Source organism: Lampris incognitus, chromosome 11 (assembly GCF_029633865.1).
Source record: "Lampris incognitus isolate fLamInc1 chromosome 11, fLamInc1.hap2, whole genome shotgun sequence".
Taxonomy (NCBI): Eukaryota; Metazoa; Chordata; class Actinopteri; order Lampriformes; family Lampridae; genus Lampris; species Lampris incognitus.
In genome coordinates this window covers 37,882,493-37,909,537 of record NC_079221.1, presented here as the reverse complement: position 1 = coordinate 37,909,537, position 27,045 = coordinate 37,882,493, and the positions used below count along the sequence as shown (strand labels likewise).

At 44.4% G+C, this 27,045-nt stretch overlaps 1 protein-coding gene across 1 annotated transcript in view; it reads left to right on the top strand.

Moving 5' to 3' along the window:
- The window catches only part of thsd7ba (thrombospondin, type I, domain containing 7Ba), a 203,770-nt gene that overhangs the window by 83,014 nt on the left and 93,711 nt on the right, over nt 1-27,045 (top strand). Inside the window, exons 7-9 of the mRNA XM_056289693.1 lie at nt 17,620-17,806; nt 19,900-20,131; nt 24,300-24,415. Coding sequence (XP_056145668.1) covers nt 17,620-17,806; nt 19,900-20,131; nt 24,300-24,415 — 535 coding nt within the window. The remainder of the gene's footprint in view (nt 1-17,619; nt 17,807-19,899; nt 20,132-24,299; nt 24,416-27,045) is intronic.

The following is a 27,045-nucleotide window of genomic DNA, read 5'->3' as shown; positions in this document are numbered from 1 at the left end:
TTCCACTATTGCCGCTCCCTCTCTTCATTCACTCTCTAGCTCGCTCAACCAAGGGTGCCTGAGTCCACTGTGTGCATGCGTGACTCACATACTACACAGTTGAGTCAGATCAGATAGCGACAGTGTCAGAACCAAAACATTATGTATTCCGTTATGAGTCTTGAAAGTAAACGAGAAGTCGATCAGATTTTGCAAGACAGCAAATCATTCACTGCTGATCTCAGCACAGGAGACCTGGAGGAACACTGGATGAACCAAAAATAATTCACCTTATTCACCTCGCCGCCACACGGAAGTGACATGTTAAAACTGCACTTATAAAAATACAATTTCAAGAGTGGGCTTAATCACAGTCACAGCTGGAAATCATCTCAGTAGCTACAATAACATATTTCCCATGGCTGAGCTACGTTTTCTTTTTACTGTTGTGGAATGATGAAAGTCAATCAGCAGAGCAGCCATTCACATGCGTTCATTAATGTCATTAAAACAACAACGGTTGAACAAATTTGATGTCTTCTAATAAGGACTTTGAAATGTCTGTCATTTCATGTCAGACTTGGTCTCATGCGAGGGCCGCCTAGGAAGCTGCACATCCACAGACTGACAGGCAAAATGTTTTTAGTAGGTTTTTTTTTTTTAGCTTGAGCGTTGCATATGAACTTTTTTCCCCATATTTCTTGTGGAACTATATGCATGTTCAATCAACTGCACAAAAATCTTATCCCCTACTACTGCTAATATCACTACTACTACTACTAACTACTACTACTACTACTACTACTTTTGGCTGCTCCTGTTGGAGGCTACCACAGCGGATCATCCGTTTCCATCTCTTCCTGTCCTCTGCAACTTCCTCTGTCACACCAGCCACCTGCATGTCCTCCCTCACCACATCCATAAACCTCCTCTTTGGCCTTCCTCTTTTCCTTTTCCCTGGCAGCTCCATATTCAGCATCCTTCTCCCGATAAACCCAGCATCTCTCCTCCACACATGTCCAAACCATCTCAATCTTGCCTCTCTTGCTTTGTCTCCAAATCGTCCAACCTGAGCTGTCCCTCTAATATACTCTTTCCTAATCCTGTCCTTCTTCATCACTCCCAACGGAAATTAGAAACCCTTATAATGGCAGGAAAAACACTGTTTTTTTCTGTCCTTGTGTGCATATGCCTGTTCGAGATCTGCACTCTGAGTGCACCCCTGTAGTTACTCGTGTATTTTTTAGCCTTGTACTTCACTACATTTGCCATTTATATCTTAGGTACAACTAGTCTATCATCTACTCTGCATTTTGCCTGCATTGACCGAAATTAGCTGTGTGCACGTGGTTGATGTAACACAAATCCAGTACTGCCCACACACGAGGCCACTGGTGGCCATGTTGGTAAGCAGCCTGCAGGGCTCTTTCACAAATAGGCAGAAATTCTTTCACTTCCATTAAAGGTGGATTAATAGTGTAGCGAATTCGGGGGGCAGCCTCGGGAACCGCCACAGGCGGGACGCGAACCCGTATCTCCTGCACCGCAGGCGACAATGTTAACCAGTCGACTAAAGGGTCCGACCCGTTAGCCAAGGGCTAACGTGTCAACTTATTCGTGTACGTTACAATAGCATATGTATTTAGTCTGAAGAACAAATGTAGGCTACAAACTATAAACATCTGAGTAAGCTGGATTGACTATGATATAGGCTATGAACAGAATCCTCTCTACTTTTACTTGAGTTTTTTCTCAAACATTAGTTTTGACTTTTACTTGAGTATTAAACTTTATTGATATGGGTTATTAATATGTGGCACGGTGGTGCAGTGGTTAGCGCGGTCACCTCACAGCAAGAGGGTCCTGGGTTCGAACCCCAGGGTAGTCCAACCTTGGGGGTCGTCCTGGGTCATCCTCTGTGTGGAGTTTGCATGTTCTCCCCGTGTCTGCGTGGGTTTCCTCTGGGGGCTCCGGTTTCCTCCCACAGTCCAAAGACATGTAGGCCATACTAAATCGGCCATACTAAATTGTCCCTTGGTGTGTGTATGTGTGTCGGCCCTGTGATGGCCTGGCGGCCTGTCCAGGGTGTCTCCCCGCCGGCTGCCCAATGACTGCCAGGATAGGCTCCAGCATCCCCGTGACCCTGAGCAGGATAAGCAGTTTGGATAGTGGATGGATGGATAATATGGGTCAAAAGTTTGTCTTGCTAGTTTCGCCCTTCTTGGCTCAAGATGATGTGAATCGTACTGGCCTGGCTGTTTGTTTACATAGTTAAAGACACATGAAGAGCTTTGAGCAGGAGACAGGCTTATTATTTCTGACAGTCACATCACAAGGCTATGAAAGCATGAATTATGTTTTAAGGAAATATGATAGACAGAAAAGAAAGTCGGACAAATCTAAGCACCAGTTCTTTATTTGAAAAAAAAAAAACAAATTGGTGCACTAAAGGGATACTGTGGATAGGGCAATAGGGGGCACCCCCAGTCCCAGCGTCTATGTATCGGGAACACTCTTGCTTGCAAGAGGACTGCCAGGGAAAAGCTTTAACTTTTCAAACATTTTCTATTCACCAAACATTCTTTACCAACGCCACACCAAGTCTAACAGCGAAAGAGGGGTTCAAACCCAACACGTTGGAAACACGGCACAAAGGTCATTAGAATGGATATGTTTTAAGTATAACTGGAAAACTGTCACCAGATTATGATTTATGAAACTTTGTTCTTATGTTGTACCAATATCGCCCCCCCACCCCCGATTAGGATACAGTAGAAATTTAGAGAGACACGCATCTATTTATGGTCATCCCCAGACATCCTCCTCCTCAGAGTTCTTCCTCACAGTCCAGAAGCTCAGTGACACACTTATGTGGATACCAGTAGAAGTAGTAGGTCAGCTTAATATGCAGCGAAACATTAAAATATGTACCATAATGCACATTTAATGCAAACTTTTGCATAGAAAGAAAAGATGGTTAAATGTTACTATGAACAAGACACTAGTTAATACTGTAGATAATATTTGCTCAGCATGGTAGGTTCTTGAATAACATGTTTCATCGCTCAACAGATTCCCTCATGCAGTGTTACAGCTATAGCAATTTTTGGTGTGAGGTTTTTTTTTTTCTTTTCTATTATTTGGAATGGCTAGCGAATGTGTTTAGTAAATTTGACAAAAGCTGTCCAATTCAGATGCTCAACAGCATGTTGTCCTTGGCCAAAATGTACAAAGTGGGGCTTTCAACATGCAGAGAAGATGTTGCTCTCCATATACTTTGATGCAGAAATCTGACAGAGAACTAGTTTCAAATCAAATCAAAAATGTCTTTATTTCCAACGTGCAAAATAAAAGAAAAAATAACCAAGCATGAATAATGATAAAAATAAAACAATTGATAAAAACAAAACCAAAAGTATTCAGCAGAAGAATTCTCAATAGAGAATCTAACAAATATGTTTGAAAAGGAGCAGGAGGAAGTTACTACTTATCATTTCCTGTCCCCTCTCTAATGCCCAATTAAAAAACCTAAATAATAAACTTAGTTTTTCACACATCAGAATACGTTATTTTCAATATCTAGCTCACAATGACTCAATAAAAAACAATAAAAAAATAATAAAAAAAACGATAACAATTATTTCCAAAAACGACAATAACAGCATCCACCATGGGTGTCACGGTCATGAGAGAAGCAAAACCTCCTCCTCATCCTTGTACCTCTTTAAAAGTTAATTGAATTGTTTAAAAGTTTCATTGAATTTAGAAAATTTGGTGCCAGAAAATGTTGTGTGGGGTACATTTATGGTATTGATAGAAAAGGGATATGTATATATATATATATATATATATATATATATATATATACACTACCGTTCAAAAGTTTGGGATCACATTGAAATGTCCATATTTTTGAAGGAAAAGCACTGTACTTTTCAATGAAGATAAGTTTAAACTAGTCTTAACTTTAAAGAAATACACTCTATACATTGCTAATGTGGTAAATGACTATTCTAGCTGCAAATGTCTGGTTTTTGGTGCAATATCTACATAGGTGTATAGAGGCCCATTTCAAGCAACTATCACTCCAGTGTTCTAATGGTACAATGTGTTTGCTCATTGGCTCAGAAGGCTAATTGATGATTAGAAAACCCTCGTGCAATCATGTTCACACATCTGAAAACAGTTTAGCTCGTTACAGAGGCTACAAAACTGACCTTCCTTTGAGCAGATTGAGTTTCTGGAGCATCACATTTGTGGGGTCAATTAAACGCTCAAAATGGCCAGAAAAAGAGAACTTTCATCTGAAACTCGACAGTCTGTTCTTGTTCTTAGAAATGAAGGCTATTCCATGCGAGAAATTGCTAAGAAATTGAAGATTTCCTACACCGGTGTGTACTACTCCCTTCAGAGGACAGCACAAACAGGCTCTAACCAGAGTAGAAAAAGAAGTGGGAGGCCGCGTTGCACAACTGAGCAAGAAGATAAGTACATTAGAGTCTCTAGTTTGAGAAACAGACGCCTCACAGGTCCCCAACTGGCATCTTCATTAAATAGTACCCGCAAAACACCAGTGTCAACATCTACAGTGAAGAGGCGGCTGCGGGATTCTGGGCTTCAGGGCAGAGTGGCAAAGAAAAAGCCATATCTGAGACTGACCAATAAAAGAAAAAGATTAAGATGGGCAAAAGAACACAGACATTGGACAGAGGAAGACTGGAAAAAAGTGTTGTGGACGGATGAATCCAAGTTTGAGGTGTTTGGATCACAAAGAAGAACGTTTGTGAGACGCAGAACAAATGAAAAAATGCTGGAAGAATGCCTGACGCCATCTGTTAAGCATGGTGGAGGTAATGTGATGGTCTGGGGTTGCTTTGGTGCTGGTAAGGTGGGAGATTTGTACAGGGTAAAAGGGATTCTGAATAAGGAAAGCTATCACTCCATTTTGCAACGCCATGCCATACCCAGTGGACAGCGCTTGATTGGAGCCAATTTCATCCTACAACAGGACAATGACCCTAAACACACCTCCAAATTGTGCAAGAACTATTTAGAGCAGAAGCAGGCAGCTGGTATTCTATCGGTAATGGAGTGGCCAGCGCAGTCACCAGATCTGAACCCCATTGAGCTGTTGTGGGAGCAGCTTGACCGTATGGTACGCAAGAAGTGCCCATCCAACCAATCCAACTTGTGGGAGCTGCTTCTGGAAGCGTGGGGTGCAATTTCTCCAGATTACCTCAACAAATTAACAGCTAGAATGCCAAAGGTCTGCAATGCTGTAATTGCTGCAAATGGAGGATTCTTTGACGAAAGCAAAGTTTGATGTAAAAAAAATCTTATTTCAAATACAAATCATTATTTCTAACCTTGTCAATGTCTTGACTCTATTTTCTATTCATTTCACAACATATGGTGGTGAATAAGTGTGACTTTTCATGGAAAACACAAAATTGTTTGGGTGATCCCAAACTTTTGAACGGTAGTGTATATATAAAAAAACATGTTTTATATACATTTGTATAAAATATTATATAAAACAGTATGATTTATATAAAACAGTATATATACATATATAGATGTATACACACACACATACATATATATAGCTAGATAGATAGATAGATAGATAGATAGATAGATAGACAGACAGACAGACAGACAGACAGAAAGACAGATAGAGATATGGAGTCAGGAAGCTGTGCACCTGCGTCAGTCATATCCATGTTGTTAACATGTATTCAGTTCAACTACACTACACCACAGGGGGATTGGTCTGGAGAGGTACCAATTTTAGAATGATAGGTGCCACTTAATGAACTTGAGTTCGTTTCAGCATTTCAGTGTGACATTTCATCTTTTTTCCACTTTGATCAGCGACAGAACAAGTCTTTGATTCGCAATTTTCTGCTCTGACACAAACTGCTCTCCATTTCGAGGGGCGTTCTGGAGGTAATTCTGGGGAAAAGCGATGCTTCTGGAGACGCGGAATGCTCCGCTTCAACTTTGCCAGCAAATTTTATTTGTTCGGGATGCAAAAGATATATAGCTGCTCTCAAGCAGTCAGCAGTCCATCTATTCACAGCTAGCTGCTTTAGACGTCCTGAGAAAATTGCTGGAATTCAAATGCCAGGCCTTAAATGGAGGGAAATTTGATGCATTTCCCACCAAACCATTTAAGAGCATTTACATTATGACGGAGAGCGAGAATCTTCCCTTGAGATTCTACAAAATATGTTTCATGTTGTTCAGGGTTAAAATCTTAATAAACACTGGGCTTCTGGCTAATTCAGAAATAGAATAGCAATTTCAAGGCAATCTCAGAGTCTCGCTGAAATTATTAATAGGTTTTACGCTGCGGGGAGTGACAGATGGAAGGTCCTTTCAGTCGATAGGCTGTACTTGCTGCAAAGAAACAAAAAGAAGTTTCACATGTAATTAAACCGAAGCATACATTATAGTTGTCATCCCCCCCGTATATCTGTTCTCCCCTTGAGATGTGGTCCCTGTCGCTGACTGAACTTTCCATCAACCAGATCATATATACCTCTTGTTACCCGAATAGTTTCTGCCCCTGCATTACCTTACACATAAAACACAAAAGACTTTCTGTGCAAGGATGAGTCTTCCTGCCCGCCACGACTCTCCGGTGAAAAAAAAAAGCTGGATTTCGTCAGCACCATCTTCCAGTCATATTGCCAAGTCTGTCATTAAATATCTGAAATAAGATGACAGCCTGGCATGCTGGTCAATAGCAACCGCTATCCACTGTCGGCACAGGGCCGCTGTAAAGTCCACTGTATTTAAAGCCTTCCCCTATCAATACTTGTACAGACCCAATTATCATCAGGGTGATTTACTTGGAGACATGCCTTTTTTTGGCACTGATGATTCCTGTAAGTGTAACTGATATATCAAGATTTGGCCGGGATCATTTCACGTACAAAGTTTTCATTACAGTGTGATTCCATTAACATTTCTAACATATCACTTATTCATACATAATGACTGATCAAAGATGCCCTCTTTCCGAAGCCCTGAGTAAACTATAACATGCTTCTTAAGCTATGGACCTTTTCAGTGATCTTATGTCTTTTATTTGAGCTTTGTTATTGTTTGGTTTTTAAAAGTTACAGCTTAATACGCAGGATGGTATGCAATGTCAGTACTGTAAGTGAAATGACTGTCAATGTACCTATAAGGTAAATGCACTTTTATGTTCTACTACTACTACTACTACTGCTTTCAGCTGCTCCTGTTAGGGGTCACCACAGCAGGTCATCCGTTTCCATCTCTTCCTGTCCTCTGCATCTTCCTCTGTCACACCAGCTACCTGCATGTCCTCCATCACCACATCCATAAACCTCCTCTTTGGCCTTCCTCTTTTCCTCTTCCCTGGCAGCTCCATATTCAGCATCCTTCTCCCGATATACCCAGCATCTCTCCTCCACACAGGTCCAAACCGTCCAACCTGAGCTGTCCCTCTAATATACTCGTTCCTAATCCTGTCCTTCTTTGTCACTCCCAATGAAAATCTTAGCATCTTCAACTCTGCCACCTCCAGCTCCGCCTCCTGTCTTTTCGTCAGTGCCACTGTCTCCAAACCATACAACATAGCTGGTCTCACAACCATCTTGTAAACCTTCCCTTTAACTCTTGCTGGTACCCTTCTGTCACAAATCACTCCTGACACTCTTCTCCACCCACTCCACCCTGCCTGCACTCTCTTCCTCACTCCCCATTACTTTAAACAGTTGACCCCAAGTATTTAAACTCATCCTCACCATTCCGCTGTCCTCCCTCTCATTCACACATATGTATTCCATCTTGCTCCTACTGACTTTCATTCCTCTCTCTCCAGTGCATACCTCCACCTCTCCAGGCTCTCCTCAAGCTGCTCCCTACTCTCACTACAGATCACATTTCATCTGCAAACATCATAGTCCATGGAGACTCCTGCCTAATCTCGTCTGTCAACCTGTCCATCACCATTGCAAACAAGAAAGGGCTCAGAGCTGATTCTTGATCCCACATCCCACCTCCAGCTTGAACCCATCCGTCATTCCTACCGCACACCTCACCACCATCACACTGCCCTCATACATATCCTGCACCACTCCTACATAGTTCTCTGCCACTCTCTACTTCCTCATGCAATACCACACCTCCTCTCTCGGCACCCTGTCATATGCTTTCTCTAAATCCACAAAGACACAATGTAACTCCTTTTGGCCTTCTCTACACTTCTCAATCCACATTCTCAAAGCAAACATCACATCTGTAGTGCTCTTTCATGGCATGAAACCATACTGCTGCTCGCTAACCATCACCTCTCCTCTTAACCTAGCTTCTATTACTCTCCCATATCTTCATGCTGTGGCTGATCAACTTTATACCTCTGTAGTTGCTACAGCTCTGCACATCACCCTTGTTCTTACCAATATACTTCTTCTCCACTCCTCAGGCATCCTCTCACTTTCCAAGATTGTGTTAAACAATCTAGTTAAAAACCCCACTGCCATCTCTCCTAAACACCTCCATGCCTCCACAAGTATGTCATCTGGGCCAACTGCCTTTCCACTCTTCATCCTTTTCATAGTTGTCCTCACTTCATCCTTGCTAATCCACTGCACTTCCTTATTCACTATTCCCACATCATCCAACCTTCTCTCTCTCTCTCTCTTGCTCTCTCTTTCTCATTTTCTTCATTCATCAGCCCCTCAAAGTCCTCCTCCCACTTTCTCAACACACTCTCCTCGCTTGTCAGCACATTTCCGTCTCTATTCTTCATCACCATAACCTGCTGCACAACCCTCCCAGCTCAGTTCCTCTGTTTAACCAATCGATACAAGTCCTTTTCTCCTTCTTTAGTGTCCACCCTCTCATACAACTTGACGCTGCATCTTCTAGGACTGCTCTCTACTTTATTCATCTCTCTGACTATCCCACTTCTTCTTTGCCAACCTCTTCCTCTGTATACTTTTCTGTACTTCCTCATTCTACAACCAAGTCTCCTTGTCTTCCTTCCTCTGTCCAGATGACACACCAAGTACTTTCCTAGCAGTCTCCCTCACTATTTCTGCAGTGGTTGCTAAGCCATCTGGTGACTCTTCACTACCACCCAGTGTATGTCTTTAGTCTTCCCTGAGCACCACACAACAGTCTTCCTTCTTTAACTTACACCATTTTATTGTTGGCCCCCGCCTTCACTCACTTACTCTTCTTGGTCTCCAAAGTCAGCCTGCAGACCACCGTCCGATGCTGCCTTGCTACGTTCTCCCCTGTCACCACCTTGCAGTCTCCAATCTCTTTCAAATCGTGCCTCCTACATAAGATATAGTCCACCTATGTGCACTTTCCTCCACTCTTATACATCACCCTGTGTTCCTCCCTCTTCTTGAAATATGTATTCACCGCAGCTATTTCCATCCTTTTTGCAAAATCCACCTCCATCTGTCCTTCCACATTTCTCTCCTTGACACCATACCTACACATTCCCTCCTTATCACCTCCATTCCATTCACCAGCATGCCCATTGGAGTCCACTGCAATCACCACTCTCTCCTCCTTTGGTACACTCTCCACCACTTCATCCAACCCACTCCAGAATTCTTCTTCCTCTTCCATCTCACACCCAACTTGTAGGGCATATGTGCTGATAACATTCATCATCACTGCTTCGATTTCCATCTTCATACTCATCACTCTGTCTGACACTCTCTTCACCTCCAGCACACTGTTGATATACTGTTCCTTCAGAATTACCCCTACCCCATTTTCCTCCCATCGACACATGGTAGAAGAGTTTGAACCCACCCCCAATGCTCCTGGCCTTACTCCCCTTCCACCTGGTCTCTTGCACACACAGTGTATATCTACCTTCATTCTCCCCATCATATCTCATATCTGCATCAGCCAGCTCTCTCCCTTTACCAGTCATAGTACCAACATTCAAAGTTCCAACTCTCACCTCAACACTCTTATCCTTCCCCCTCTCCTTCTCCCAACAGTAGCATAGTTTCCACTGGCACCCTGCTGGCTAGCAGTACCGTCGACGGTCGTTGGTAACCCAGGCCTCGACCAATCCAGCATGGAAATCTGATTTATGATCCAGATATTTGATATGGCAAAGATTTTATGCCGGATGCCCTTCCCGATGAAACCCTCCACATTTGTCTGGGCTTTGGACCGGCACTAAGAATGCACTGGCTTGTACATCCTCAGTGGCTGGGCTCACTTTTTTGTTATGGATGCTTGTTAATTATTTAATGAATGATGTGTGAGACTTGATGCATGTGAACTGTCCTTTATTTACTGAGGTTGGCTGTTAGCATGACAGATGTCTAACATGACAGGTGCAGTTCACCAGACATCACCCACAGTTCTTTTCTCCCCAAAACAAAACCCAAAGCCTCAATTTACTACCACTTAATGACAGACCATAAGATCGGTGAGCTTTTTTATCTTGAAATTAATAAAATGGGCTTAGACAGTGCAGCATAAACTCTCAGATTTTTTTTTTATTAGAGTAGATTAGATCAGATTAGATTAGACTGGATTAGAGCAAAAATAAATCACTCCCATGTGTAGAGTAAATAGCCTTCTAATGCATTATGAAGATTTAAAATACAAAATTACATCTTCATTGTAAACATTGGAATACACCTCTAGTCCAGTGTTTTGGTGGAGTGAAACGCATTAGGAAATGCCACATACCATGTCATCCGAGGTATGTTTCACCAACAACTATGGCTTACAATCATCTTTTTGTTAAGTGCTGGTTCTCAGTAGCTAGAATTCAGCTCTTTGTATCACTTATTTTCACTCGTATGCATATGTGGATGTGACCGCTGGACCTTTCTTATTCATTGGACAGGCATTTGTGTCCTTTGTGATGGAAGTCTAAGTGAAGACATACTATCATGTATTTTTTTTTCTTCTTTGAATTGTCTCCAGTTGTATCCGGCCAATTACCACTCTTCCGAGCCGTCCCGGTCGCTGCTCCACCCCCTCTGCTGATCTGGGGAGGGCTACAGACTACCACATGCCTCCTCCAATACATGTGGAGTCGCCAGCCACTTTTTTTCACCTGACAGTGAGGAGTTTCGCCAGGGAGACATAGCACGTGAGAGGATCACGCTATTCCCCCCAGTTCCCCCTCCCCCCCGAACAGGCGCCTCGACCGACCAGAGGAGGCGCTAGTGCAGCGACCAGGACACATGCCCACAGCTGGCTTCCCACCCCACAGACACGGCCAATTGCGTCTGTAGGGACGCCCAACCAAGCCGGAGGTAACACGGGGATTTGAACCGGTGATCCCCGTGTTGGTAGGCAATGGAATAGACCGCTACCTGGATGCCTGACCACACTTACTTTTTGCCGCTTCTGGTTATAGTGAAGAACAATTTCGATTTATAATTGAAATCATGTCTTGCCAACAAAGCATCCAGGAGAACAACCCGAGAGTTAGTTGCTTTCATGTGGTTTGTCATTTGGCAGGGAAAGTGAGTGACCCAGGATATCGTTTCATAACCTACCATCTTCCCCACATCGATTGTACGCGGCATATGGCAATCTCCATCATTGCGTCTGTTATCTGTGAATATGAAAAGTAATTTTATAAAAAGGCCAGGACTTCCAATTTTCTTATCCGAGCTTGTATGATTATGATTATTAAACGTAAATGGTAGGTGGGTGTGCAGAAACAGAATTCAGGTTGGAACGGCATGCATTAGACAGTCGTATTATATCTGAGCAGGAGCTCCAGCGACAGATCCATTTATTAATAATTCAAAAGGACCCGTAGGGCAGCCATCTATTTACAGACCCCCCCCCCCACACACACACACACTCACATAAATGCTAACACGTGCGAATGCAAGGACACACACACACACACACACACACACACACACACACACACACACACACACACACACACACACACACACACACACACTTACAGAGGGAGAATTCCCACTCCAACTTAGCCTTGCATACCATTGTATTTTCCTTCGCTGTAATTTGCAATTAAATGATCATTAGTCCTCTTTAGGCAATGTTGCAATAATGCATTGTGTCTTATTTCTTCTGTGACTCTAAATGCGGATTGATTGCTTTAACAATTACTTTTTATCTGATGTTCATGGCATGGAAACAAATAACGCTCGCAGTGCCAACAATGGAGCTAAACAGCTCTTGAAATACCACTGGAGCATTGATAAACCTGATTTGGTTTCCATGGTGTTGTTTACATGAATAATCCCTCCTCGTCCAGAATTTGCTATACTAATTTGGTAAGCAGCATTGGTACCTCAAACCCTATGGTCGTGATTGTAAGTATTTCAAAATAATGTCAGATGGCGGCAGGTGTAGATGCTATTCTTAAAGCTAACATTGGAATGAAGGAAATAGCAGAGCTGGGATTTGTAGGCACCCACTGTCAATTCCTAGGTGCTGATGGCGCCGTGTTAAATGACCCTTCTGGTCAGATAGTGTGTCTTCCTGTGATCGTGTCTCAATGTTGAATGCTCATCCTCACCTGGAAATAGTAAATGATTGAAGTTTGCATCCTGTTCTCAAGGCAGAGCCTTGGTTAGAATTATATAGTTCTGGTGCAGCTAGTGTTGGTGGTCCTTTCTCCTGGATCGTCACTTTGCCCTGGCGGAGAAGCTTGTGTGTACCAATGATCCCAAGAGCTATGCCGTCCGAAGCTTGGCTCCTGGTCGGGTCACCCAAGGCAGATAGGTCAAGGGGGAGGTTCCAGATGAAGCTTGATCCCACAAAGACCTTAACGGCGGAATTGGCAGAAGATGTCTCCAGGTCACAATGACAGTGAAGGTGGAAGAAGGCTGCAACAGAAGGTGGTTTCCAATCATCTTGGTTCTCCATGTCCTTGGACTCTGGCCACCCCCTGCCAAGGACTGTGTAGTGGCTGCAGGCACATCAGCCACTACACATAAAAAGCTGTCACGCACAGGTGTCCTCCTGCAAGGTTACCCACAAAGACCTAGAAGGAGGACAGTCATACTCAACCCCGAGTGACTGCCGATGATGATGAAGATGATGGTTAGTGGTCACAACAGTGTGACGTGTTTAAGCTTATATGATAATGCAGAAATTTGAATGGCTTTGATATGAAGGTTTCATTGTGTCAAGGTCAACACAAAACACAGACTGCTGATGTACATTTGATCTGTTATACCAAATGATATTTTGGAGTACCACAACTCAAACTGAGTTTGTTTCAAATGAGTTACCTCCGTAGAGTGTCTGGGCTCAGCCTTAGAGATAGGGTGAGGAGCTCGGACATCCAGGGGGAGCTCAGAGTAGAGTCGTTGCTCCTCATGTCAAAAGGAACCAGTTGAGGTGGGTCGGGCATCTGATTAGGATGCCTCCTGGGCGCCTTCCTTTGGAGGTTTTCTGGGCACGTCCAACTAGGAGGAGAACCCGGGGTAGACCCAGAACTCGCTGGAGGGACTACATGTCCAATCTGGTCTGGGATGGGAACACCTTGGGAATCCCCCAGGAAGAGCTGGAGAGCGTTGCTGGGGAGAGAGACGTCTGGAGTGCCCTACTTAGCTTGCTGCCACCGCGACCCGACCCCAGAGAAGCGGCTGAAGAAGGGACAACTCAAACTGTGATGTGCCACTGAGGTCACCAAAAAGTAACCCCAAATATTCTTCCTTTTCTGCATGGAGCGTTAATACTATATTATAGATACCATGTCCGTTGTCCGCCGTCATATCCAGCCTGCCTACAAAATGAGGACAAACTTTCTGAGTAGCTGAAAACGTTTTTTTTTCCCCATTACTCCTAAAAAGGAGGCGATGCAAAGATTAAAATCCATATAACCAGCGAAGAAGGAGAGCATGTGGGCGGTGCAACTTTCATCCCCAACAGTAGCTGTTTCTTGTAACTTACCAGAGACTCCAAATAACATCTGATAAAACTTGCTGCTCCGCAATTTACATTTAAGGTTTTATGTAAAGTGCGAAAGTGCTGCATCTCATTGTCCGTCCCCACGTTGCGAGGGAACAAAAAGCCACGCCGCCTGCACCGCATTTGCACAGAAATGATGCACAGCGATCTGCTATACAGAAAGCAGACGCGTCTCAAAACTTTCACAATTACCGCCGGGGGTTCAGTCAGGTAGGAAGCACATTCCCCGTAGTCACATTGCAGTCCCACACAGTTTAAAATGTGAAGTTAAGTTCAAAACAATTATGTTAAGTATCTGGAAATTTCCCCGTTGAAGCGCTGCGAGCCCGGTGTTCCTCAAGTGGGTGTATCCGTGGATATATAATCACATAAATTGTTCCCCTTAACACTCAGACGGGAAAATCGTCCCCCAGCTTTTTCACGCTTGCAAATGTCATGTTATTATATCTGGCAGAATTACTTAGCAATGCAGCCCCCACAATGGCGGGTTTCCCGCGGCTTAAGCCAAACGGTAACGGTAACCATTGCGTGCAACCCGATGAGACAACGTGAGCGGACGATGCCAGGAGTGGATGAAGCGCCACGGCGGCTGAGTCAAAACCTCCAATCGGAGCACAGCAGAGACGCTCCGAGCCTCCATTCCGTTTGCTAACTTTGTGCTGGAGGGCCCGCCACCTCGTGTGCGCGCCACGCGCGGCATCCCCGCTCATGACAGGGATACTGAGTGGCATATGGCGGCCCCTGCGGTGTTCTCCGAGCGGTTCCAGCAGGCCGAGGAGAACACCCGCTGTAGACACGCCGGTGTTTCTCTGGAGAGCGCCGCCGCTTTAGCCTGTCTGGGTGGAGGGGCGGGGAGGGTCCCCGCGGGGGCGCTTCACGTCCGCCTGATGAGGTGATACCTATATGTGCTCTCCATGCTGCCCTACTTGGCATGAGGGATATGCTCAGTAGAAAAGATGGGGGGGGGGTGAGGGGGCAGAGAGACAAATTGATAACAAATCCACCCTGGGGTTGTTTTTGTTAAAGTAACAAAAAAAAAGAAGAAATTCTTTGATGGAGTGGCAGAGTTCAGCTGAGTTAATGATACCGCTGTGTGTGTGTTTGTGTGTGTGTGTGTGTGTGTGTGTGTGTGTGTGTGTGTGTGTGTGAGCGAGAGAGAGAGAGAGAACACGTACGTCCGAAAACATTGCTTTTAAGGCTGCCGGCATTGTTTTGACATCACGATGACATCCGTGTTTCTGAGAGCGATCCGTCTCCGGTCAGGCCGAGACACCTCAGGGAGCATGTGGCTCTCTCTGGGCCGGCCATGTGAAAAGGGTTTTGGCAGCACACTTTCTTTTTTTTCTTTTTTTTTCTTTTCAACTGGGCTTTCAGCAGTTCAATTTCACAAGAAAAAGAGCTGACACTAAAAGATCTTGGTGACATCATGCTAGATTTTTTTAAAATATTTTCATGCGTTTGTGTTCAAGATCCACTGTTGATTTTACAATCCGTAAAAGATGGAAGGGGGTCGCCGGTTCAAATCCCCGTGTTACCTCCGGCTTGCTCGGGCGTCCCTACAGACACAATTGGCCGTGTCTGCGGGTGGGAAGCCGGATGTGGGTATGTGTCTTGGTCGCTGCACTAGCGCCTCCTCTGGTCGGTCGGGGCGTCTTTTCGGGGGGGGGGGACTGGGGGGAATAGTGTGATCCTCCCACATGCTACGTCCCCCTGGCGAAACTCCTCGCTGTCGGGCGAAAAGAAGCGGCTGGCAACTCCACGTGTCGGAGGATTCATGTGGTAGTCTGCAGCCCTCCCCGGATCGGCAGAGGGGGTGGAGCAGCGACCAGGTCGGCTTGGAAGAGTGGGGTAATTGGCCAAGTACAATTAGGGGGAAAAGGGGAGAAACCCCCCCCCCCAAAAAAACAGATGGAAATAAACGACCTGATTGAAGGCCGGTGTAATGAAAAACACCGTTTGTCTGAAGGAAGGTTTAATTGCATGTATCACCAGTTTAGGTGGTGGCTATTTTTCAGGTTAGGACTGCAAGATGAAGGTTGTGGGATAGCATTCAGAACTAGCCTGGCATACCAATGGGACAGCTGTATAATATTCATTAGACCAGATGAAATTCTAATTAAATGTGGCAGAGTGTTTTCCATTAAGCAGCGGTAATCCATACGTTTACTGTGGATCTTCCTTGACATGAAGCTGACAATTGACTTTTCTCCGGTATGTAAAATACATATGTGGAAATTTTAGCAGGCTGCCATTTGTGAATGTTAATGATCGCCGGCTCAATAAAAAGTGCTATCTCTACACTTTACAGATATCACACATGGGAAGTGTTGGTCTCGTTGCTTTAATAACTCAGAAAAAGAATTGACAGAATATAAATTAAATATATCCTTCATCACTCACTTCTCATTTCTAAAGTAATCGACCTACTTTACATATATTAAGCAAGAGGTAATAAGGAAGAGGTAATTTTTCCATCTCTCATCATTTATCATTACATTTATTTTACCTTCAAAATTGGGAACTGCACTTCTACATCATTCATTTCATCCTCTCTTAACGTCCCTGTGTCAAATCTTGCCTGTCTTGCCTAGTTTGTTGTCCTGGGTTGTCTAAGGCGCCTGTTGTCTTTTGTCTCGATGGATTAAAAATGATAAGGATATGTCCAATCTGATGGCCTTTTTATATGCCGGACCAGGTGATAGTTGGTAAGTTACTGAGCTGTAACAAGCAAGCCAGAGATATAGCTTGAATAAGGCCAGAAATCTTGCCTTCAAATGCCATAAATTGATATTTACATTTTGATAATGGCACTTTATGTGACTAAAGGCTGGTGCAGCAAAGTCCACTTGGAAAGAGTTTTGAAATAAAATGTTTGGAGGCCCTGTCTTCTCCCCTAGCTCGTTCGGAGAGTGAAGCAAAGGATGCTACTACTCTACTCCGTTGCCTACCAACACGGGGATTGCGGGTTTGAATCCCCGTGTTACCTCCGGCTTGGTCAGGCATCCCTACAGTCAGAACTGGCTGTGTCTGCGTGTGGGAAGCCGGATGTGGGTATGTGTCCTGGTCGCTGCACTAGCGCCTCCTCTGGTTGGTCGGGGCGCCTGTTCGGGGAGGAACTGGGGGGAATAGTGTGATCCTCCCACGCGCTACGTCTCCCTGGTGAAACTCCTCACTGTCAGGTGAAAAGAAGCAGCTGGCGACGCCAGATGTACCGGAGGAGGCATGTGGTAGTCTGCAGCCCTCCCCGGATCAGCAGAGGGGGCGGAGCAGCAACCGGGACGGCTCGGAAGAGTGGGGTAATTGGCCAGATACAATTAGGGAGAAAAAGGGGGGGAACCCCCCCCCCCCAAAAAATAGTGAAATAAGGTGTTGGGTTAATCACTGTTTTTGGATAATTCTGCTTCAATCTTATATTCAAAGGTGACTGATATAATGAAAAAAATGTGTATTGTTTTTAAAATTAGTTGTTGGGTCATTACCGAAATTGAACCAACACTTTGCTGCATCACTCACAACTAGAAAACGCACAATTATTTCTATAGCCAGTTATTCAGAATTCTGTGACTACTTTACTAAGGCACTGAACCCTGAACATCACATTCTCACAATATCCACCTGAATCTTACTCCTTCCTTTCTTTATGCTAACCGGTCACGGGAGTTGAATTGATATTATGTTTTCTATGTGCCCCCCCCAGACGAGGAGGTGTCCAGCAGCCAGTGTGTGGGGGAGCGGCCCCCCGCTCAGGGCTCCTGCGAGGTGGCCTGCCCTGGAGGATGCGTGGTTGGCCCCTGGTCCTCCTGGTCCTCCTGCTCCCACAGCTGTGCCGCCAAGAACGCAGAGGGTCGCCAGAGCCGCACACGCCACGTGCTGGCCCTCCCCGCAAACGGTAAGTTCATTTCCTCTCCGACCAGTTTCATAAATCGGCAATTGTAGATGATATAACAAGTTTTTGTGTCCGCACAGCTTCTGTCATAAACTGTAGACTAACTCGGTGCTTTTCAAACCGGCCCTCGGGTGCCCACGGTACTGCCGGCCTCACAGTCTGACAGGTAGTTCATTATCTTCATGTTTGGTTTCAGGTCTAAAAACCACCCTGATTAGATGGCTGGAATAACTGGCACAACAGTTCGAAAACCTCCAGAGTAACTCAGCAGACTGATGAGAAACGGTGGTACTTCATTAGAAAGAAAATAACTGAAATAATGGACCCTTCAGGTGAACACATTTCAACAAGAGTGTTCGTCAGAGCACGTCTGCCGCACCGCTTAATTTGCTTTCGCTTAAACGCGGTTGGCAGATGTCAGAAATTCATTTAGAAGATTAATCTCAAAAATTTCAAATATTTATGTTGAGGACATTCAGTATTGATGGCTGCTTCCTTGCGGCTTTATAAGAAGCATCGCAGTGTTTTGTGCATAGAAAGTAACACCTTGGCAGAAGGCTACTGCCAATTAACTCTTGTAACCAAATCCATATCAGCAGCAGCAGCTGATACAGTGTATCTGCACACTTTAAACCCAGGCTGCACACAGTGTGCTTTATTACATTGTTGCTGCTTATCTCCTGCCTGGCTGGCCAAGGAGCACGGTGTGTGTGTGTGTGTGTGTGTGTGTGTATACGTGTGTGTGTTGTATGTGTGTATGTGTGTGTGTGTGTGTGTATATATATATATAAATGTATGTTTTTTACCTGTGTGTGAGAGAATGTGTGCACGTGATTGTGTGTGTGTGCGTGTGTGCATTGTGTATCTATATCTATGTTTTTGCCTGTGTGCGTGTGTGTGTGTGTGTGTGTGTGTGTGTGAGAGAGAGAGAGAGAGAGAGAGAGACAGAGTGTGTGTGTCTGTGTGCACGTGCTTGTGTGTGTGTGTTGTATATCTATAGCTGTATTTTTTGCCTGTGTGAGAGTATGTGTGTGTGTGTGTGTGTGTGTGTGTGTGTGTGTGTGTGTGTTTGAGAGAGAGAGAGAGATTATGTGTCTGTGTGCGCATGCTTGCGTGTGTGTGTGTGTGCGTGTGTGTCTTTGTTTATAAGAGAAAGTGTGTAAAATTGGGAGGAATCCAGAGAAAGGGCGAGAGATTGGAGTGTGTAAGCAGGTGTGTGCTTGGCTCCGGTTCAGTGACTTAACGCATCCGTACCCCCGTCTGAATCATTGTGCACTTCTGGGAACACACTGCTTTACAGCTGACCCCAGCCATCCCGCTGAAATCTTCCCCTTTACTGTTTTTACTGGAGCTGGGAGTGGATAAGACCCTGCACTGATATCACACACTTCTTTCTACCTGTAATACATGTTTGCCTCCATCTCTGCACAATCCCTCATTTACAATGTTAGTGTACCTGTCGGGGTGTGCAAAGACATGAGCTTATGTGTATGTGCATACGTGCATGTGCCTGTGCGTTCATGCATTTGTGTGTGTGTGTGTGTGTGTGTGTGTGTGTATGTGTCTGAGGTTTCCTGTTCTGCAGGGACTCCACACTGTTATCAGGCAGAACCTGTGATCCTTAACATGCAAACAGTCTATTGGCTTCTTTCCTATATACTACAATGCATTTTGAACCCTAAAAAAAAAAAAAAAAGCCCCCAAAAGCAATCAGGCAATCGGAAAACCGAGAATCGCACCGCTGGCTCAACAGAGTTACGTTCAAAGTCAGCAGGTGTCAGAGAGTGCAGCACTCTAAAATTAAAGCTATGATCAGCTAGCGACGTTAATGCATAGCACCGTCTCTCGGGATTTGTCCCTGCATCGTCATTATGTGGGCTTTTTGTCATTTCGGTCTTAAATGGAGTCGGCGTCATCCTGTTTGTTAGTGTTCTGTCATCTCTTTGCAAACAGGTTCTCCCGTACGAGTGCTCTTGTTTGGTGCTGCCTCTGGGGGAGCGCAGGGCTCTGAGAGAAAAACGATTTGTAGTGCGTTCCCTCGCTGCACCAAATGATGTCTTTGATGCTGTGTGTCTTTGATGTGCTCTGACGGCCAGGAGGGAAAGAGTGTCCGACAGCTCCGGCCCTGGAGGACTGGAGGGTCTGTAATGACCATCCGTGTATGGTTTTCTACTGGGAAGCCTCAGCATGGGGCCCCTGCATCGAAGACGCTTCCATGAATCTCAATGGGACCAGCTTTTGGAACGGCACTGCCGCCTGTGCCGTCGGAGTCCAGATCCGTAAGATCAACTGCATGAAGAAGAACACCGGGCAGGTCGTAAGTAAAAGGTATGTGTACTGATCTGCCTCTTAGGCCATGCGTTGGATAAAGCCTGTTGGATTCTGGTGTGTATAAAGCTGGCAGTGCAGCCAAGATCAGCTTCAGCTCCCTGATGTTCAATCCATCTTGAGAAAAATGGATGGTAACTGTTGGTGCTTCATTAAATCTACCTCAGAAGTTAGGAAATGGGCATCCAGGTAGCATAGCGGTCTAGTCCATTACCTACCAACACGAGGATCACTGGATCGAATCCCCGTGTTGCCTCCGGCTTCGTTGTGCGTCCCTACAGACACAATTGGCCGTGTCTGCAGGTGGGAAGCCGGATGTGGGTACGTGTCCTGGTCGCTGCACTAGCGCCTCCTCTGGTCAGTCATTGCACCTTTTCAGGGGGTCGGGGGGGGGGGGGGTAGCATGATCCTCCCATGCACTATGTCCCCCTGGCAAAACTCCTCACTGTCAGGGGAAAAGAAGCGGCTGGCGACTCCACATGTATCGTAGGAGGCATGTGGTAGTCTGCAGCCCTCCTCGGATCGGTAGAGGGGCTGGAGCAGCTGCCCGGATGGCTCGGAAGAGTGGGGTAATTGGCTGGATACAATTGCGGAGCAAAAAGGGGGGGGGCAAAAAAAGAGAAGTTGAGACATGATTATTTTATCCCTTAATGTAGATCATTGAAAAGGAACACCTACATTTTCAGCATTGTCTTATTTGTAGGTGTTCAGCATAAGCTTTTACTCTGATGGACGAGCCTGAGGTCTTAAATCAATGGTAAAATGTTACCAACCGAGAACTTTGCATGAGGACACGCTGTTCTGTGCCATCTTGTTGTGATTAGGATTCGTTTTATTTAATTCCTTTGTGAACGTGAGGTCCACTTTACATATCCTCTACCATTACCTCCTCCTCCTCCTCTCTCAGAAATACAATATCAGACACCGCAGGAGGCCTTTGTGCTGTGGCCATAATGATGTTATAGCCACACCAGAAAGCCAGATTTATAAATAATGCAGCCAGTTTGTCCTGCTTCAAGCCAATATATATTATTGACAGGGACATAAAATGCTTTACAGAGAGGAGTTTTTCATGTGCTCGTCCCGCCACGTGAGGTTTTAATGAAATCTGGCACCAGTGGATCTGGTCTATACATTGAACCCCTAATCCGATGGCTACTTTTGGCTCTGTATGATTACAGCACGTTCTTTTAATGGGCCAGTGGCTCATAAATAGCCTTTCACGTCACTTGTAATCATGATAGCAGGGTGTCCGGGTGGCGTGGCGGTCTATACCCATGTTGCCTCCGGCTTGGTCGGGCATCCCTACAGACACATTGGCCATGTTTGCGGGTGGGGAGCCGGATGTGGGTATGTGTCCTGGTCGCTGCACTAGCGCTTCCTCTGGTCGGTTGGGGCGCCTGTTCGGGGGGGAGGGGGAACTGGAGGGAATAGCGTGTTCCTACCATGCGCTATGACCCCCCCCTGAAGAAACTCCTCACTGTCAGGTGAAAAGAAGTGGCTGGCGACTCCGCATGTATCGGAGGAGGCATGTGGTAGTCTGCAACCCTCCCCGGATCGGCAGAGGGGGTGGAGCAGCGACCGGGACAGCTGGGAAGAGTGGGGTAATTGGCTGGGTACAACTGGGGAGAAAAAGGGGGGCGGGGGGAGTCACGGTAGCTTTGAGTGGTAAGTCGATGTGTTTGCGTTTAGAAGCTAGTCTTACGTATAGACCTGCTGAACCATGCGGTGCTATCCGTGTCCCGAGTCACAGTGTGTCCACATGGAGCGATGCAAATATGAAAGGCTGAAATATTATATAATAAATACCGAGAAGACATCACAAACAGAGATTGGTTAAAGTTTGATTGAAGTCCTGGACTGTCCCCTGTGTGTTGGAACACTATTGTAAGAACGGGACTTACAGATGTTGTTGACATTGTGCTACTTGTGGGATGTTAGCTCAGTCTGTAAGCACATCTACGTATATCTTCCTCAGTAAGAGCCCCCATAACTGTGTCTTAAAAGATTCAACAAGTATCCTTAATTGCAAAACTGATGTTTGCAGATGTGACTGCGTCACTTGTCACAATACAGTCAACACATTTTAACATAAAATTGACCATTTAAAGTAACTCCTCAGAAGAAAAGTCTTATGCTTTAATAGCGTCCTTCTCATGAGAAATACAGAGCATTTAATTCTAATTTAAGACAAATGAGCTCAGATTAAAAGTGAAATTTGAGAAGAAAGTGAGAAGCGTAAGATAATTTGTGATGTTGTGCTTTCTCTGTCTCTGAAAACCCATTAAGTTCATTTTAGGATTTTGCTTTTATCACATGAGCCGAGTGTTCGGAGACATAAAACCCGTCGGCGTGACACTAAATCCAGAAACATTTCAAGAGTTTATATTTTTGATCTTGGTGAGACAAGTAAAAGGTTATTTTACAAGAGCACAATTTAAGAGGCATGAGAAAAGTGTCTGAATCTCACACTGGTGTTAAACAGATACGTCTGAGAAAATATGTTGGATTAAGATAAGATCCAATGTCCAATTTACTTTTCCTCTGGGTCAGATGAATCAATTCGGATTAGGTGTCCCATTATACTTTGCCAGTTGTAATTTTGAACATATAGTCGGCCATCTGTCCCAGGAATTTAAAAGCTCCAAACAATGTTATCGTGAAAAGCAGTGGCCTTTTTCTGTCGCCTCTAATCTGTGGGTACCACATCCCCCTCACTGGGGATTTACTACATCATATTTTCCAATGCCGGTCTTGACCTGCCCTCTGGCCTGAATCACTGCAGAGAAAGAGAGGCAAGAGGAACAACAAAGCTAGGAGAGATTGGGATCTTAGCCATTTTGCCTGTTCTCTCCCTGTCATACTTTGATGTAACCTGTCTCCAGGCGGGTTTTCAGTAGCTGGAACCATGCTGGGTCTCCAGGCAGACCTTGGACCAGGGTTTGCTGGCTGAGGTCAGACAGCCACACTAAAAAGACGCTGGGATGTTCTCTGCACTCACCAGCAAGGACATAAAAGCACAAAACCGTGTTTGGTTTCGCATGCGTTCGCAGCCCTTAACCCCACCCGTTTCAAGGCTACAAAATATACCACATGAAGCCTGTCTCAGTTAATTGCTTGCGTATTTGGACTGTGGGCCCGCTACATAAAGATGGCATGTGAAATAAACGACTCAAAGTGTTTAGTGAAAGTGAGCGAATTGCCCCTTTAAAGCCTGTTGTAATGGTGTCCTTGGCACCCCAGGAATGATTCATTGGTAAACAGTTTGCATATCCTCACTTTTCTCAGCTTTAATTAGCAGCCTAGCGGAGGACTTTGATTGATTTCCCTCCTCGAGCACCCTGTCTCCTGGGTGGCAATGAGGGGCTACTCTGGTCTCCCTGTGTACGAGGAGATAAAAACACTCATAGAGTTCCTCCGACACGTTCAAAAACTCTCTTTCTCCTGTTTCTTCAGTCGCTTGAAAACCAACACGGGCATGTTACGAATATATATATATATATATATATATATATATATACACACACACACACATTTATATGATTTATATTAACCATATGTTTTGTGCTGCACATCAGAGATTGTTTCCCAGTAACAGATGTTGAAAAATTGGTACTTTGTATTTATCTAATTCTACTTCTATGGTTTGAAATGGGTGAACTGTATTGTATTATTCAGATGATATGCAGGAAGAGTGAGCCAAAGTGCACTGTCCTTGGAAGACATTGCACATTAATGATTCCTAAGGAAGCTAATTGGTATTCACAACGGACACAGTATAATATGATCAGTAAACTACTGGTGCTCCGCATGCCTGCCTACTGCATGGACCTTTGTCTTTCCGCCATGCAAGATTTAGACTTGGGAGAGGCAGCTGAAACTGAGAAAACTCTTAAATCCTTGCTTTTTTTTTTCCTTCCTTGCGTATCTTAGCCGGCAAGGCAACAGGGGGAGGGAGATATAATCATTTGTGTTAGCTGGTGTGAGATGTTCAATGTCAAGGACAGGGCAGTTGTGTTTCTCCACGCTGTCCAGTCACTGGTGTGAATGAGGCAGCTTATCATTCATTGCCCAGGGGGGGGAAGGAGAGAAAGAAAGAGGGAGAGAGAGAGAGAGAGGGAGAGAGGAAGGGAGCAAATTTAAGCTCTCCTATTGTCTGTTCCTTTAGGTGTCCAGATTCTGCACGTCCGGAGACGGTACGACCCTGCCTCCTGCCCTGTAAGAAAGACTGCATTGTAACCCCTTTCAGTGAATGGACCGCCTGTCCCTCAAACTGCATGCCAGGTACCCCTCCAGAAAAATATGCTCGCTTTGCTTTGAATTTAATTGTGCAGTGGCTTGCCTTCACCCTAACAAGGCTTTGCAAAGTAAACGATTTATTCTTAAACAGGATGTTCTTAATAGGCGGGGGGAAATGAATAAATGAAGCCTGGGAGTATTATGTTAAAGGGCCCAAAAATCTATTTCCTTAATCTGGTTCTTATTAAAAAGCAATAGGGTCCTACGTGAAAATACTTGTCTGCAAAAGGAAGAACAATTTTAGATGTTCCAAGTGAATGATTTCTGCACAAGAGGGTTTTTTTTCTCTGTTCTCATGTCAGTGGTTTGAATTGGGCAGCGTTATTGTTGAAGGTTGGGGATGTCAGGTGATTCAGGTCATCTAATGAACCAGTCAGAATCAGAGGCACATCAGCCCGGTCTTTATCATGCTCCACAGAGACGCTTGCCCGTATTTGCATCACTGATCTGCAAAGGAAGTTGGCTATAAGTGTGCAAACATCGCATAACACAAGAAACATTACACGCACAACGTTGATAAAATTAGCTATAGAAAGATGAGAGGAAACATGCAGCTGGGAGTTGTATTTTGGGTTTGTCTAATTTCACACTTAAAGAAATGGGTAACTGATGAAAGAGAGCAAGAGAGGCACTTTATTCTGCCGTACACAACAGCCCGCAGGGACACACACACATCCATCCACAGCAAGCCCCAAGGGAAACCAAAGGAGAACAGTAAGTGGGGCAATTTTGGCTGCGCTTCTTCATTTGGTTGTTGTTATTTTATTTTCATTAATGGCGAGATGCCACCTGTCAATTATATGCAGTCAGATCTGCCCACACAGTCTCTGGCATACAGGTTCTGCAGCATGTTATGAGTGGGTGTTAATATTTCTATATATTAGGGCTGTCATAATATTACATTTTCACTACACAGTTATCATGGCCAAAAGTATTCACCACAACAATGTTGTAGTGATATCTATAGAAATTTTGAAGAAGAAAAAAATGCTATCATGCAAATTCATCTTTAACTTGGTTTATTGTGCATTTTATCTCTTTTTCTTTTTTTTCTCTTTTTTTTTTTTGGCAAATGAATTACACTCAAAAATACAAGTGTAAGGATGTGGGGTGTAAGAGTCTGTAACCATAACTGTACAAAAGCAAAAAAAAGAACAATTCCACTTAATGGATAGTGAAATGGCAACAGGACGAACTGATAAACAAAAGATCCACAAGACACAACAAAACCACTTGGGGAGCAGGGGACAGACAGTTTGTGTGTGAGACCACAGACTGACAACCAAGCACTGGGATGTACTGTGATTTAATGCCCACTGACCATGTCCTTACATCATTCATTCCTCTTTCTATTTTTCATGACATGGGTTTGTGCGGCAGTAGTAGCCACACACTGTGGTAGTAGCTAGCTCGTGTCGTGTTGGACCAAGTTCAAACCAGTCCGAGTCAATGTCAAACCCCACAAAGGACACATGTATTCAGAATACACATGACTCTGGTTATGTTTTTACAACACAAACACATTTATAATTGCAAGGCAGGGAAATATAACACGGATTTAAATAAACACATTTAAATAAACTCAACCACACCATCAGTCCATTTTCACAGGTTAGAGGTAAAGGGAGAGGAAAAAAGTTCCTTAAAATACTATTCACTTTATTAAGTAAATATACTCCACTTCGGTATTTCTTGGTTATCACTATCAGTTCAGTTCACCAAACAGAAATGCTCCACTTCAGGATTTCCCGATCATCCAACAAACAAAACTCAAAACAAGGAATTGTCCCCAAACGCATCTCAGTTCAGTTAACTCACAAACGAAAATCCAACAAACCCCCAAAGCTTTAGTCAAGACGGAAAAAAGCAAAACAAAAACAAAAAACAGTCACCCGGTGTTTGCTGACTCACGTTTACCATGGTGAGTGTTTTTTAAGCTGTTGTCGAGTCTCCGGAGATGTTTAGCTGTCGGATCCTCGACATATTCCCTGAGATGATGAGAGGAGATGATGTTTTACGGGGACACATGCGAATATATAACAAACGTGGACTTAACATGGCGCAAAGGCCTGGGTAGGCTGACAAAGTGGAGGGCCAACTTCTCCCTGCTCTTTACTTGCCGGTGTCACTCGCCATACTGATTTGTGCAACTCATCATAAATCAGCCGAAGGGGCGGTCTTTCTGAAAGCGAGTAAATCAGAGCCATACCACTGGCTGACAGGACTGCTGGGTGTGTGGAGGTGAGTGAAAATAGATTGATAACTGGAAACATATTTCTTATTATTTATAACAACATTATTTGGGCAATCACCACTCTCTCTCTCTCTCTCTCTCTCTCTCTCTCTACATATATATATATATATATATATGGATATAAATGTAATGATTATTATCATTATTGTTGTTATTATAATAGCTAGATACTGCTTCATGTCAGGTGTATGTGTGTGTGGGGGGGGGTTGGGGGGGAACAAAGCGAGAATGGAAAGAAAAGATTTAAGAGTCACTGGATTATTTACATGATAATGTCATATGTGTATTACCTATTCGGTAACACTTTCTATGAAGCTTGCCTCTATAACGCCCTATAAGCATCTATAACGCCCTATAAGTG